Source organism: Punica granatum, chromosome 2 (genome assembly GCF_007655135.1).
Source record: "Punica granatum isolate Tunisia-2019 chromosome 2, ASM765513v2, whole genome shotgun sequence".
NCBI lineage: Eukaryota > Viridiplantae > Streptophyta > Magnoliopsida > Myrtales > Lythraceae > Punica > Punica granatum.
Window position 1 is genome coordinate 40374369 of NC_045128.1, and position 14386 is coordinate 40388754.

The window sequence follows — 14386 nt, forward strand, 5'->3', positions numbered from 1 at the left end:
GGGGTTCGAATATATCGGTTGAAAGAAAAAGAAAGGATGTACCTCTCTGTAATCCTAATTGATCTGATCAGGACAAATTTCGAGTTTCTGCATTCCTGTCCTTGCCGTTCTGGTACATTTTACACTATACATCTTGCAGATTTTCATATGACTATGAAGGAAATCTACAAAAACGGAGATCAGATATGTAACAACTTGGCGATTAAAAGGTCGTATCTTGCTGAGAATGTAATGCAGCTAATGCTCCCCGTCTTGCTGAGGAAGACCCGATCGTTTCACTGCAATAGAAAGATCATCCATTTATGATGAATTCTTGTGACAATTAATGATGAAGGAGAAGGTTGTAGCAAAAAATATATTTGGTTGCAACGAATTTGGAAATTCTCGTCTTCATTGTCCACTATGGTGCTGACGAACGAAATCAGTCGAAAATGCGTATAGAAAAACAAATCAAAAGAGTATTCAATTTCCATTGAATAAGCAAGGGAGGAACTCTCGAAACCTTAGGTATGGTGAGGCGAAGGCTCGGGGGCTGGGAAGGGGAGCCAGGGGAGCCTTCACTGCTGTAGGACTCCCTCCACCCATCTTGGACCTGAGCAGCGAACTGCAAGTTCCACAGGACGTCTTCGATGGAGGGCCGATCAGCTGGGTCATTCAGCAAGCATCTAAGGGAGATCTCCATCATTGTTCTCAAGGATTGTTCTGACGATGCTTTCTGGACTGTTGGATCAACAACGCTCCTCAGAGCTGCAGCATCGGCGGCTACACTCGACTGTATCTGCAGAGTAGCAATCAATATAACTACGGCGGAATATTGGGGTAACAGTCGGGAATATAAGCCCCTCTTTGATAGAATGGTCCTACTTGATCTTTTATGGCGTCGATTTCGGTCTTCGTTTTGAGTTGTCGTCCTGCCATGAGTTCTAGTAGGATCACCCCAAGGCCATAGATATCGTTCTTATCTGCATGGTTTACCCTGCAAGAGCAATGCACTTAAGAGGATCAATTGACTGAACAAACACAAGAAAGATGAAGATGGAAACCTGTTTTTCATACCTAGAAGCAATTTCTTTGGACCCTCCAGAAGAAGATTTCTTGCCATCCTACACAGTGAGGATAGATAAGTTGGAAGAAAACATACAACAAAAAGGATAAATAGTGAAACGAGAAGGTGAATATTTCTTTTTCAATACCTTTCCCAGTTCCTCTCCCAGTAGAGGAAGGTTATAGCTGCTGATTTTTGCAGCAAGGTTCTGATCCAACAGAATATCGGTTATGTTCAGGTTGTTTGAGAATAGGCCGGGGACGATTACAGTGTGCAAGAACTGAATCCCCTTTGCGATCCCTATTGCAGCAGCGATCCTCTGTGCCCAAGTCAGCATTTGCCTCGAACGCCGTCCTACCCGAGGATCATATTTAAATCAAAGTTTCAATCTTACATGGATAAATCATGTCAAGTTCAATCATGATTGGGATTCCTGATCGAGTCTCATCAGAGAGTTCAGAATCTTCTGGATTCAGACTAACATTAGGGAAATGAAAAAGGGAACTCCGTTCATTTGCAAATGTACTGCTGGTTAAACCGTGCATGATAGAAATCGTTCATGCATGTTCTAGTCTCACTTTCCAGTTTCTGTCGTGTTGTTCCCAGCAAACCATGTTTAGCAGCATTGCCTGATATTAGTTTGCGACTCTTTGTACTGAAAAGTCGAGAACAAAGAGATTAGATGTGAATTACCAGAGATCCAGTTTCCTAGTGTGCCATTAGGCACATCCTCGAACACGAGAAAGATTCTGCTGACGCTTGAGTCATCCCAGTAGCACTCGAAGCAATGCCCCAGTGCACTGACCACGTGGGGATGCCTGAGCTTTGAGATTAATTCTATGCGGTGCATGAAGTTCTGAACGTCGTGGCTCTTCTTCATCTTCAGGCATCTGATTGCAACTAGAGAGCCATTCTTCAGCTGCCCCCTGTACATCTGAGATAATAAAACGAATTCGAAACATCAAAGGAAGCATCAATTAGTTGAAATTTATTTGAAGAGATGAAGCAATGGATGTTCAGTCTTAGGATTCTATCTAATTGCCATTATCGAGATCTTAAAGGGCGACTCTCTCCTTCTGGAAACGATGGAAATTCTGGGACAATTGCATGATACTTGGTGGAATATAATAGCAGTAGTATTATTTATATCGAACTTATATTACATACTTGACCATGAGAACCTTCACCCATGAAAGCAGATGAATCAAAGTTGCCTGTAGCTTCTTCGATCTCCTCCAAGGAGAATGTTCTATAAGCAGGAAGACCGAGTGATCCAAGCTTCATAGTCTGATATATATACCCTTCGGTTGAGCCAAAGAAAAGAAGTCAGCTGCAAGCTAATAGATTTGAGAATTCCCGAATCTGTTTCTTCCATGAGAAGCTTACAGGTTTTCCAGTTCCATCATTTGGAAAGTGACGGAAAAAAAGAATGACGGAAAAGATTGTTCCATATTGCTTATATTATATCTCGCAAAACTTGGGAAAATTTGAGGAATAAATTAAGTTCGATAATGTAAAGTTAATCTTACTTGCGTCGCTGAGTATCTTTGAGGTGTACCCGGTCGATGCAGTCTCCAAAATCAGCCTTGTGGGAGGAGTCTTGTTTCCCCTGTTAGCATTGCTCCTTCTAACAACAAAGAAAGCTAGGCCAGCAAGTGCGATACTCCCAGCAATCCCTCCAGTTATTCCCAAGACAATGACCGTCTTAGAAGCCTGTTTCTGATTCTTATTGCTCGGTATGATTCCAACAGCCAAAGCTTCGTTCCTGCAAAATGAGATTGGCCGTTGATCTTGATCACCGGTGGATAAACAATTCCTCGCATACAAAACATCCACCTTCTTCAAGTTCAACAAGCAGTCGGGCAAATTTCCAGTCAGGAGATTCGAAGACAAGTCCACAAACATCAGATCTTCATTACAAGACTGGTTCACCGAGAGCATTCCCGTGAACTTGTTCCCAGCAATATCGATATAATTAATGGAAGGGAGGGCGAAAAGTGACTGCAGGAAGGGCCCCACGAAGCTATTGAATGATAGATCGAGCTGCTGAAGCTGATAATACGAGTTGAGATTAATCGGAATTCCTGACCTGAACTTGTTCCTCTTCAGTATGATTGTGACTAATTTGGTGCTTATTTTAGGAAACGGGCCGTTAAGAAGATTATCTTCCAAGTCGAGCACTTGAAGGTTAGTTAAACTGCTGAGGTCAGGAACTTGCCCATAGAACCGATTATGTGAAAGAGCAAGAACTCGGAGGTTGTCGAGATCGCCTAGAGAGTCGGGCAGAGATCCGTTGAAGGAATTCTTTCTGAGGCTCAAGACAGTGAGTTCCTGAAGCTGACCGAGCCAGTCAGGCAGCTGACCAGAGAATGCATTCCCATCGAGTATCAGCGTCTGGAGGCTCGTGAGGGACGATAACTCCTCTGGAATCGAACCTGAGATGAGGTTCGAGCTCACGTTGAATATCTCGAGAGATGACAAACGAGCGATCTTGCCCGAAAGTGGGCCCCGCAGGCCAAGGGATGCCAATGTGAGGACCTTGAGGTTCGGGAGCTTCACAAGGGTGGTTATGAAGGACTCCATCGAGAAGTTCTCAGGCAACTGCGGGGTCCCCTGTTCTCCTATTATATGGAGCTGAGTCACGCTATCTTCATAGCAAACAACGGTGAGAGACGAATTGGGTTCCATGTTGCAGAAATCTGTGCGGTCGGTCCAGCTGCTTAGCACAGGGGGATGGTTGAGCAGCCGTCGGATCCTCAAGAGGGTATGAGCCTGGGAGGACTGGAGCTGCTCCGTCCGGTCAACCGAGAGCAAAATCACCATGGCAACCACAGAGAGCTCACATAGGATGAATAATCTCCCCATTGTTTCGACACGGGACGAAGGCATCCCGAGTTCAGGCCTAGAGCGTAAACTGTCACACGCTAACAAACTTCGGAATCACCAAATCTGCCAACCGGAGCTCTGCGAAAGTATGGTAAAAGCCTGAAATTGCAGCATTGTAGATTTTCAAAATGAATCGAATCCCACCGGATGATGAAAAGACAGAGCAAAAGCTATATCTGCACGAGATGAGCAAGACAGCATAAAGAACGGAAATTCAGACATTTCCACTCAAACATGTCGATCACAATCTAGCCGAATGATGCAGCATATCAATAAAATTGAAGAACAAAGCCGGAAACTGTCCTGCATGAGCTGAAATTCAAATCCAGACACTCATCATGAACACAAGAAGCCAACCTCTTGCTCTTAAACTGACTGACTGACGGACTCTACAGCCATTCACGAGCAAGAAATGAAACAGCAAACGGAACAACATCAAAAGCCCAAGAGCAGACACAATCTATGGTTCAAAGGAGCCTCACTTTGATCAATCCCCAGAAGAGCTGCAGGCCCTCATAACATCATCACGTGACACTGCATCCTCTGCTTCTCCCCTGGAACCTGTCTCTGACACGGAGAGGCGAGCGCCTTTTTTCAGAGGAAAACACAACAATACGACAATACAAGTGAGTGACACGACAGAGGTTGGAACCGGGAATTTCCCGCAATCAGACATTGCCTCCTTTTGCCCTTTTCTTTTTTCCTCAAACAGTTGGAGAGAGTTATTATATCATTTCATTATCTTTATACTGTCGTAATATCCTTCTTTTCTTCTTGAATTATTATGCGGGAAATTATGTCATATTCTTGGGTTTTTGCTTTATGTGGGTGTTCGAAAAGGAGCCATAAAGCAAAAGGGAAATGAGAGAAGATTCTTAGAAGATAAACCCTTTATTCCTCTGAACCCCCATATTTTCTGACTAGACCTTGTGGTGGAGGCCACTTCACTTGATCTGGGAAACATTTTGATCGTTGGATGCACATATTTCTGTGGACAAAAGAAAAAAGGAAAAAAAAAAAAAGCAAGGAGAAAAAGAATATGAAATTATTACAATAAATGCACCTTCGCAAGGTGGTCAGTCGTTGCAAATTGGGCTGCCAATGCCGATTGATGGACTTTACTTGCAATACAGCTTCAAAAAAATGACAAGGACAAGCTGATAGTAGAACGAGCATTAGTTTAATGCTCCGTTTGAATTCAAAGTGAGATTTTAAAATTTGATTTTAACTTAATTTTACCCACAACAAAACAAAATAACTTATACAAAGTCAAATGATGGATATCATTTATATCATTCTTTTTCAAAATCAAAATCATATAACTCATACAAAGTAAAAAGTATCTCATTTTGAATTCAAACGCGGCATAAACAATTTGGTTGAAGGCGCTTAAAGGTCTCCATGCACAAAAAAATAAAAATAAAAAATTACAAAAAAAATGTGGAGGCTTCAGTGATGTAAAAAAATGAACGTGAGACATCGCTTTCTGAGTAGGGTGAGCTTTGGCTTTCTCCTGGTCCTGTCACTGGTGGCACAGGAGGACGGATGCTGCTGGAGCCTGCAGCTTCTTTGACTGGCCCCCGATCTAATCAACCTTGTACTGTGTGCTACGCCGGGAGCATGTAAGCCCACAGATAGTGACGGACACAGCCCGCGTGAGGTCCATTGCCTGTCATTTTGGGCTTACCTGCACCGGGAGCACAGCACAGTTACTAATTCTGGATTACTCTTAGCCCCCACCTCTGCAGTCGTTTGGCTTTTCTCCTCCCTCTCTTAGCTTAGCCTTCTTTTTCTCATTCATTTTATGTATTCAGAAAATTCAGAGAATTATATATAAATATATATAATTTCCTACCAAAAGAATTACGGGAAAACCTCATCTCGTATTAAACTATTAGTGATACGAACAACCCTGCAATGGTTGCAGCTACCTCGTTATGGTTATGGTTATGGTAGAGTGGTGATTTGGTTGGAGCCGGATAGCGCGAAACCAAAATAAGGTGACCGTGACAGACGACTAGATTGTTGATGGACGCCTTGTCTCTAAGGTTTGATTGCTCGATAGCAACTACCGATATTACAGACAGATTAGGCCAAACCAAAGTCGATATATTTAATTACTTCTCCAAGTGGGAGGATGACAGTACTGAAAGGCTAAACCAGCTGCATGTAGCAGATCAGTCAAGATGAACAACAATGACGAAGAGGAAATCTCTTTAATTAGAAGACAAAATTTGCTGTCGAGTTGTTAAATCCAGACAGAAGTAATATTCAAGAAAAAAGATCCTAGGGATAGGATGTAATCAATTATGCACTCATACATATGAATGAAATAAGATTTGATAGGACATAATGTTTAAATAAATTCAATACTGATCCCAAGAACTTCCAGTAAACATTGACCCCACATGCATTTTGATAATTTCACAGCCTTTTTTCTTTTCTTTTTTTCCATTTTTTTTTTTTTTCCTTTTGTGTGTGTTTTTGGCAAAGAAGATTTCATCATTTGATCATTTGTTTCTTGGAAAACGTCAGAGAGGAGAAACACTTCAAAAATGACAAAAATAGAATTTGAATTTTGTGGACTGAGCAGTGCAAGGTTCTATAATCAATCCGTCTCTAGATTTAGATCTCTGACAACTTGCAGGGCAGAACATACACAATGGTAGAGAATGTCTGCGCTGGCTTGGGCTTTTTTCTTTTTTTCTTTTTTCTCGACAAGTAATGAGGATGTTATCGTTACTCGGGTACAAAATACTCAAGTACGACACACGGAAAAAAAAAAAAAGACATTGAAGGGTCCTCCAAGAAACATTACACCAAAAAAAAAAACAAGGTAAAGCACCCGAACAGAAAAAAAAAATGCATTGTAGAATCTCCAGTGAAAATCGAGAAGAGAGGGTCTCTAATCCATTAAATCTAAGTAGTCTCAGTTTCTAATATAGACTTCAAAAACGAAAATCCACATTAGACACAAAACGAAAGGGGCCTTAAGCAGTTTCCATGTGCAAATGGGCTCCACGAATGAACTCCTCCATCTCCAGACCTCGTTAATCTTATGGCTGTGAAAAGCGCTGCGGGTCCCTTGGGGGGGTGGTGCCTGCATCCATCTCGGCCTAGAGATAAGGCTAGATTAGATCAGATCTGGCTCGAACTGACCTCGATCCGTCGTGTGAGAGGAGAAAATTGATTCTTCACAATATGCTTCCGATTTGGCTCCAATGAGGAGGAAGACGGGAGCGGTCGTGAGTAGAACTACCTTCGGGGCTACAAGAGCAAGGATCCCCCACAATTTCCCTTGGCTTGGTTTGGCTTCATTAATAAGCAGATTCAAATTTTCATCACATAGAGGTTTAGCCTATCGATTTCCCTTTTTATTATTTTGGGTATGTACATCTACATGTACTTGGTTCAGAAAACCGATCTTCGTGATCTGATATACCGAGGAAGCAGGTCCTGCACGGTTTTGCCCCCGCTCATGGAATATAAAAATCACTTTGTTTTTAAAATGTGAAAATTTTGTTGTTTTTTTTTTTTTGTGGTTATTAACCCTAGTACAAATATTCTTGTTCATACATGGCAGGTAGATGAATCCAATTCCTCCACCGTCCACATTCAAATTATGCATGTGGATGATGCAATCGTGCAAACAATGAACATCCTCGATGAAAAGAAATTTGAACTTATCATCGATCTAAACTCAATGGAGCGTTCTATTGGCGCTCGGTGACAATCGAAGAAATTTCTTTGTATTAATTAGGGACCACTTTGTTGTTGGGATAGATTGAAAAGGAAACGAGGGTAAAAGTACACAAAAAAGATGATGGAAATCAGATGCACGAAAAGTTCGTCGATTCTACAATTATTAGCTTTCGTTTTTCATGGCGAGTGAATTGTTTATTAGCAGTCTATGGCTTTTAATTCCGCGAAATTTATCATAATTAATGAAGAATTTAAGTGAAGTTTTATCTGGTCTTTAGAACAAGGGTTACCTCGTCAAGTGCATACATTCGCACGAATGTATCTTATTCGTCAATTATGTATATGTCATCATCATGCAATGTAACAAACCAATAATCAATGCTAATGCTCAGCATCCCCATTAGTTACGAAATTACGGGTGGATTAGGCGTTTCGCGGTTTATTTATTGCATTGTCATGTGGTTCGATGGATATATGAGATTCGTTCTTCGTTCGTAATACCAGATAATATCGATAATTAGTATACAAGTTCCTCGAAATACGTTATTTCATAAATATCAGATAATATCAATGATTAGTGGCAGATAAACCATTTTGTATCTAATTCATCGTGGCATAAATATAACTAAAGGGTTAATTTAAAAAAAGGCCTCAACTTTATACTCTCTCTTAAATATCGCAAAAAATGACACTACTAAAAAAATTAAAATACGTACTTTGAAAATAATATTCTTTATAACCGCTTTAAATTTTCACAATTTTTTTCATTAGAATAATTTTAAAATCTCATAAAAGTATAAAAAAAAGCAAAAAGAAAAAAGAAAAAACATAAAATTGAGAAAACTGAAAAGAAAAAAATTTAAAAAGAAAATATGACTGAAGGGGGTTACTAATGCCCGCCACCAAATGGGGAGTCGCTAGTTTGTCTTAGGCCCTGTTTGGATCGATGTTTTCTTCTTCTTTTTTTTTTTTGGGGGATCAAATCCAGCAAGCTCCTTCATTGATTATCAAGAATATGTACGAGGCCCACGCACATTGGGCCATGAGCATTGAGACCCAGACAACATACGAGCAGATCATGGGCACGCAGGCCCACACATTACATCAGAAGAAATCTAACAGCAAATTCATGGAGACACACGCACCCCAAGAGAACATAATGTTTCTTTCCTTCCATACAAAGTACAAATATGCATTGCCGAAGCAGCTTCAAGAGAACAATGTGGATAGCTTTGCCTCTAAGCGATTGAGTAGCCAAAGCAAATTCAGTATTCCAATCCCCCACAACTTTATTGATTCCACACTGCAGGAAGAAAAGAACAAGTGATCCCTGCTTTCTTCTTCTTCACAACATAATTTGCAGATAGAATTAACCCCCATGCTCCATTTGCTGACCCTATCCAAATTGGCCAGCTTGTTGTTCCGGGAAAAATGCGAGGATTACGACCTATTTTACGTCGTTTGGACGTAAAGTCTTTACGTGTGCGGTTAGGAAATCATTTTCCCGAGTTAAGATTTTACGGGTGTAATTGAAAATGTTTTTATGGTCAAAAAACGCAAAACACTCAGTATTTTAAGATTACAGCTGTGGATCCCATATTTTATTCATATAAAAATAAATTATATATATTATATTATTACTCACATTTTCTCTAATTCAATATATTTACGCACAATAACATTACTTTTCGACCTTTAAGTGACGTAATATGATTTCATAATTAAATTTTCCTTATAATATTCACATTCCCCGTTATTTATAAAGGACGAACCAAACGGCCGAGGGAGGACAAGACAATGAAAGTGGAACACCATTGCCTGAGTAAGGATGGGACCCCACTGCGCCTCTCTTCCTCTCCCTATTATTGTCCAGGTTTTCTTTTTCATCATTTTTCATGTTTCTAATGTTATTCTATTTTTAAAACCAACATAAAAATATACATAACCAGATGTTTTAAATTTGTTAGGACCATTCTTTTTTTGCAGTATTTTGGAAAGAGAGTAAAGTTGTGAATTTATTTTGAAATTAACTCATAACTAAACAATGTCATCGTATAAAAATAATAATAGACAGCAACATACACATTGACTATAAATAAAATAATTCCGAAAGTACGTGCTTATATTTATAATTTGCTTCCATATTTTGTCATGTATAGGAAAGCGAGTAAAATTGAGGCGTTATTTTGAAATTAACTCTTTTTTGCTATTTATATATTTCGAAATTATCTCATAACCACATAATGTTGCCATATGAAATTAAGAGAATGCCAAATATATTAATTTATTTTTATCTATTTGAAGACTAATACCCGTTTGCGCACAGGTTTGATTCGATTTAATTAACTAATTTTGGCCAATGTTTTTTTTATATATATATAATTATTATCATTGGCAGTAAATTGAAATTTGCCAAGACTATATATATATACAAAATTCACATGAAGAGAAAGCTCCGGGACTGAATCGTAAATAAAAGCCATTCTATTTCTCAGTAGTCGTGACTCTGACTTGGGAGTAGCGAAAGAGGAGAGTTGAGCTGGTGGCTTTGGGAGTGGAGCTCTTCAATCCTGTTCCGGTCTTCCTGCGATCGCCGCCGTTCACTTTTTCTCCGATCGACCTCCGGCATGAGGTAAGCTGCTAGCTCCGGCCCCTACTTTTGTTCACTACAATCAGCCGACCAGCCTCCCAAGTCGCTTTGTAGTCAGAGAAGTCTGCTACTGAGACACTGAGTTCAAAAAACGATGATCGCTCGAGCGTGTTTGCTGTTAGGGTTCGCGGCCGCGTAGCTTTGCTGTGTCCACGGTTGACTTGACTCAAGGTGAAATGAGGAGTTTGAAATGATCTTTTTAGTACCGATGTTGCTCTGGAAGCTGTACGTTTGATTAGAGTCAGAAGTATGCTGGTCGAATGAAATTGTGAACTTTTTTCCTGAAGCTGAACGTGGGATGAAGTATAACTTAGAATTCTTAAGTTGTTTTCCATGATCAGATATTGACGTGCTCTTGATCCAGAGGGCTGAATGTAGAAGAATCGGATTTGGGGATGCTTGGTCTAGACTTTATTTGCTGTGATCATGTGCTTTGCGGAGGAAAATGCCCTGTATCGCTGAATCCATGTTCACGAGTTCTTGTGCTTTTCCTGAAAAATTTACATGGACCTGCTTCCGATGACCATTTTGGTTTAACCTGTGTACTTTCCTTGCAAAACCATACACTGCATGGGTCTTGTTTCTACCCTGCACATCAAAGTTGAGTATTCTTTTGCTGGAAGCAGTGGCAATGTGCCACTAAATAACTATTTTCACGTAGTCAAATGATAGGGACAAGTTACTAGCATTAGCATCCTTTCTGTTTGCCTGCTCTGAATCTTATGTCAGGCATAAGTTTCTCTTTTGAACTTATTTTGTGCAGTCGCCACCCTGAGGTGTTGTGGGCACAGAGGTCGGATAAAGTGTACCTAACAATTGCGTTACCAGATGCAAAAGATGTTTCAGTGAAATGTGAGCAGCGGGGGTTCTTTAGTTTCTCAGCTACCAGCGCTCAAGGTGAATCCTTTGACTTCAGCCTGGAACTGTTTGGATCAATATTGCCTGAGGTGGGTTGTTGACAACTTTTCAATAGTTGACCTTGACCATACTTTTATCCGTGTGCATTTCAAGGTCTCCGTTACCTGATCAAAACTTCAATTTACCACCTCATCCAGATTGTATCCTGTAGCAGTAGCTCTTGTACAGTGTCTAGTTTCGTAGGAGACATTTAGGTTGTATCAAGGATGGGTTTTGATTAGTTGTATGATGACTGACTTGGATGTAGGAAGACTAAATTTATAGGAGATTCTTTGTAGGTTCCTATTTCATTAAAAAATATATATATTTAGAGAAAGTATCACCTTGGCATCCCGGATGTCTTCACTGCATTTTCAAATTACTGTTACTTCCTGGGTTGGATTGATTGAAAGTCACTTTCTCTCACTAAACCTACCTTACTATTGAAAGACTTATTAAACGCATTCTTTTATGGTTTTACCTTATAACGTATCCCGAGGAGGTCTCTTGAGGATTTTCTGATTTCAACTTTATGACCGCATGCTTAACGCAGGGTTGTCGAACAAAGACTGGATTAAGAAACATCATCAGCTTAATCCAGAAAGAGGAGAAAGGTTGGTGGAAGAGACTACTGAAGTCAGAAGAGAAACCTGCACCATACCTGAAAGTTGATTGGAACAAATGGTGTGATGAGGATGAGGAGTCAGGTTGTAAGTTTATAGTATCTTTTTGCAATGGGAATTCATTGTCCTGCCCAAGCTTTTCTGACGAGCCTGATAATCTTGCGATTCTTTGCATGATGCGTGAATTTTTTTGGTCAAAGTTTTTCAATCTTTCCCGAAGGTGTCGGGGATTCCCAAGTCGTTAATTGCATAATCCGTTAAACTCAAACAGCATCTACTCATCGTGCTACGTGAATCCTTATTTTAGTTACTTTTAGAATAAACATGATGAAGGCTAACCGTAGAAATTTGCGAAATCCTAAAAAGAGAGAAGAAAAAGGGATATATGAAAGCCTTTTTGGCAGCATATTACTATCCATCTTTAATGTATTAAATGGAAACCTTTCCTATGATCTTGTGTATTGGATTTTACTCAGAAGTTAATGTGAGGATTCAACTTCCTGCATTTAGTGAACCCTCCAGCGCCTTAGTGTCAGACATGGAAAATACCCCCTATGGTTGATGTCGACGCTCAATCAATCTAATGTTTTTATGAGCTACATAAATTTTAGGTGATGCCATTTACGTGTTATATTGCGTATAAATATAACATTTTCCAACTTTGGAAATTAATTTAATTCATGCACGATTGCTGTACTGACCCGAAAGACCATCCTGTTTTTGCAGCTGAAGTAGGATTGGATGGTGATGCTGCTTTGGTAAGTAATCTCTCACTTTACATTGTGATTACTGTTGCCGCAAAAATTTTGTATGTCACCTCTTTATTTCCCCTGGTATCTGTTCTTTCCAGTATGAAGACGGAGATGGAGAAAGCAGTGATGATGAAGGAATGCTATGTGAGTGTAACTTTAATATTCCTCTTATTTCTTGCTAGACATGTGAAGCTCTATTTAGATTCTCATTTGAGAGTGTCCTTTAGCATGTCTTTTTGTTCCTTGTTTTCTTGAGTTGTCTTCCTTCTATTTTTCTTCGCCCAGTTTAACTACTGGAAGCTGAGTAAATGCTTGAACAGCATATCTTTAATGCACAGTTTTCTGTTCCTTAAACTAGGGATGGCAATGGTGTTTGTAACAAACCGTATCCGCGGATAACTGCACCATTTTTAGCATTGCATAACTGCACCAAATGGTTATGGTGCTGATATGGTTTTTAATTTCAAAAACCGCCGCGGTGTGGTGCGGATATGGTTTTGATGAAAAAACCGCGGATAAAACTTCACTGCAATATTTATATTTTTATACACATAGGTTAGGCTAATTTTTCAACTTGTCCAAATCCAATCCTGATCCAACTTGATTTCTTAATTTATCTGTTAATAAGCTAATAAAATTATAAAGATAGAATACTAATCTAAGGATAATCATCGTGGTGCGGTTGCGGATCTCATGGTATCCGCACCACGTCAGCACCGCTGCCATCCCTACCTTAAACCTCCACCCCTCGAGTTATTCTTCTAATTACTTTGATGTACACAGACCTAAAACCAATTTCTTGGTTCCATAGCAAACTCGTCAATCAAACTGAGGACTTTTACGTAACTTCTAATCACTTGCAGTGCATTGCAGATCTTCCCGATCTAGAGAAGGCGAGAGGCAAGTAACAAACAAGGCAAGAGGAAAGTAGCAACAGTGGGAACGAACAAGTGGATTCCCGACGTATCCTGCTGTGTGACGCAAATGCAAAGTTAGCGTATGTTAGCAAGTGATGCTGTGAGCATCTTTTGCAGATAGCCCATCGCACAACACCGAAATGGCGCTTGATCTTTTCATCACCGTAGGTTATTGCTGTAAAAATCTGTGATACTTGATAAGCAGGGAAGTATCAGATATATTGGCTGATGCTTCACACCTGCATTTACATTTTTACCCTGCGATAGCAGCCGGAGTCTCTGCTGATGATCATGGGGTTAGGAACGCATTTTGACATGTCAGCAGTTCACTAGACTGAAGTTACATAAGTTGGATTATTAATCATCGACTAGTTGAGAAATCCGTGTGTTACATGAGATAGTATACCAATTTGAAAAGAAATTATCAGTAATAATTAAATGGAAAAATCCCTTCGAGAGTTAAAACTGGAACAAAATATTAAAGGTTTTTTTTTTTGCCTAAAATGGCACGTATTGTTAAAAAAAATATTAATTTAGCTAGTACTTTAAATTTTTTTTAAAAAGCACAAAATTTCAAATCTCTCTCATCTAGTATGTTGTCACTGTCCCTCCATCATCCGCCATTAATTGCTTACATGGCCTGTAAACAGTTTCGGTTTGTTTTCGGGGTGATTTAAACAGTTTTGGTGTGTTTTGGATGTATCTTTTTATAATTATATTAAGCAGTAATAATAAAATTCGAAAGTTAACAATTTGAATTAGTAACATCCGCATAATTATACTTTTGTATTCAATGTACAATAATGTAATTTTGGACATTCAAGTATGATTGTTTTGGGTGAATTTTTTTATAATTATAAAAACAGTAATAATAAAAAATTGAAAGTTAAAAATTTTGAATCGGTAATATTCGT

The 14386-nt window shown here is 39.5% G+C and overlaps 2 protein-coding genes across 10 annotated transcripts; one reads left to right on the forward strand and one right to left on the reverse strand.

Moving 5' to 3' along the window:
- Positions 1 to 64: 64 nt before the first annotated feature.
- Positions 65 to 4645, reverse strand: LOC116195421 (probable inactive leucine-rich repeat receptor-like protein kinase At3g03770). Of its 5 annotated transcripts, none has more exons than XM_031524598.1 (9): positions 4414 to 4643; positions 2575 to 4030; positions 2213 to 2346; positions 1739 to 1979; positions 1194 to 1399; positions 1057 to 1103; positions 865 to 976; positions 503 to 778; positions 65 to 278 (listed from the first exon to the last, which is right to left on the reverse strand). In XM_031524598.1, exons 2-9 carry the CDS (start codon positions 3932 to 3934, stop codon positions 276 to 278), a joined length of 2379 nt encoding a protein of 792 aa, XP_031380458.1. In that variant the 5' UTR covers positions 3935 to 4030; positions 4414 to 4643; the 3' UTR covers positions 65 to 275. The 5 variants fall into 5 exon arrangements, with proteins under 5 accessions (XP_031380458.1, XP_031380457.1, XP_031380455.1 ...); XM_031524597.1 differs by having other exon boundaries at positions 74 to 278; positions 2575 to 4009; positions 4414 to 4644; XM_031524595.1 differs by having other exon boundaries at positions 74 to 278; positions 2575 to 4107; positions 4414 to 4644.
- Positions 4646 to 9422: 4777 nt separating this feature from the next.
- On the forward strand, positions 9423 to 13852 carry LOC116197899 (co-chaperone protein p23-2). Of its 5 annotated transcripts, XM_031528167.1 has the most exons (7): positions 9423 to 9506; positions 10129 to 10265; positions 11047 to 11230; positions 11734 to 11890; positions 12530 to 12561; positions 12654 to 12699; positions 13419 to 13852. In XM_031528167.1, the coding sequence occupies exons 2-7, from the start codon at positions 10261 to 10263 to the stop codon at positions 13484 to 13486; spliced, it is 492 nt and encodes a 163-aa protein (XP_031384027.1). In that variant the 5' UTR covers positions 9423 to 9506; positions 10129 to 10260; the 3' UTR covers positions 13487 to 13852. The 5 variants fall into 5 exon arrangements, with proteins under 5 accessions (XP_031384027.1, XP_031384026.1, XP_031384029.1 ...); XM_031528166.1 differs by lacking the exon at positions 9423 to 9506 and having other exon boundaries at positions 10076 to 10265; XM_031528169.1 differs by lacking the exon at positions 9423 to 9506 and having other exon boundaries at positions 10077 to 10265; positions 13429 to 13852.
- The last annotated feature ends 534 nt before the right edge of the window (positions 13853 to 14386 follow it).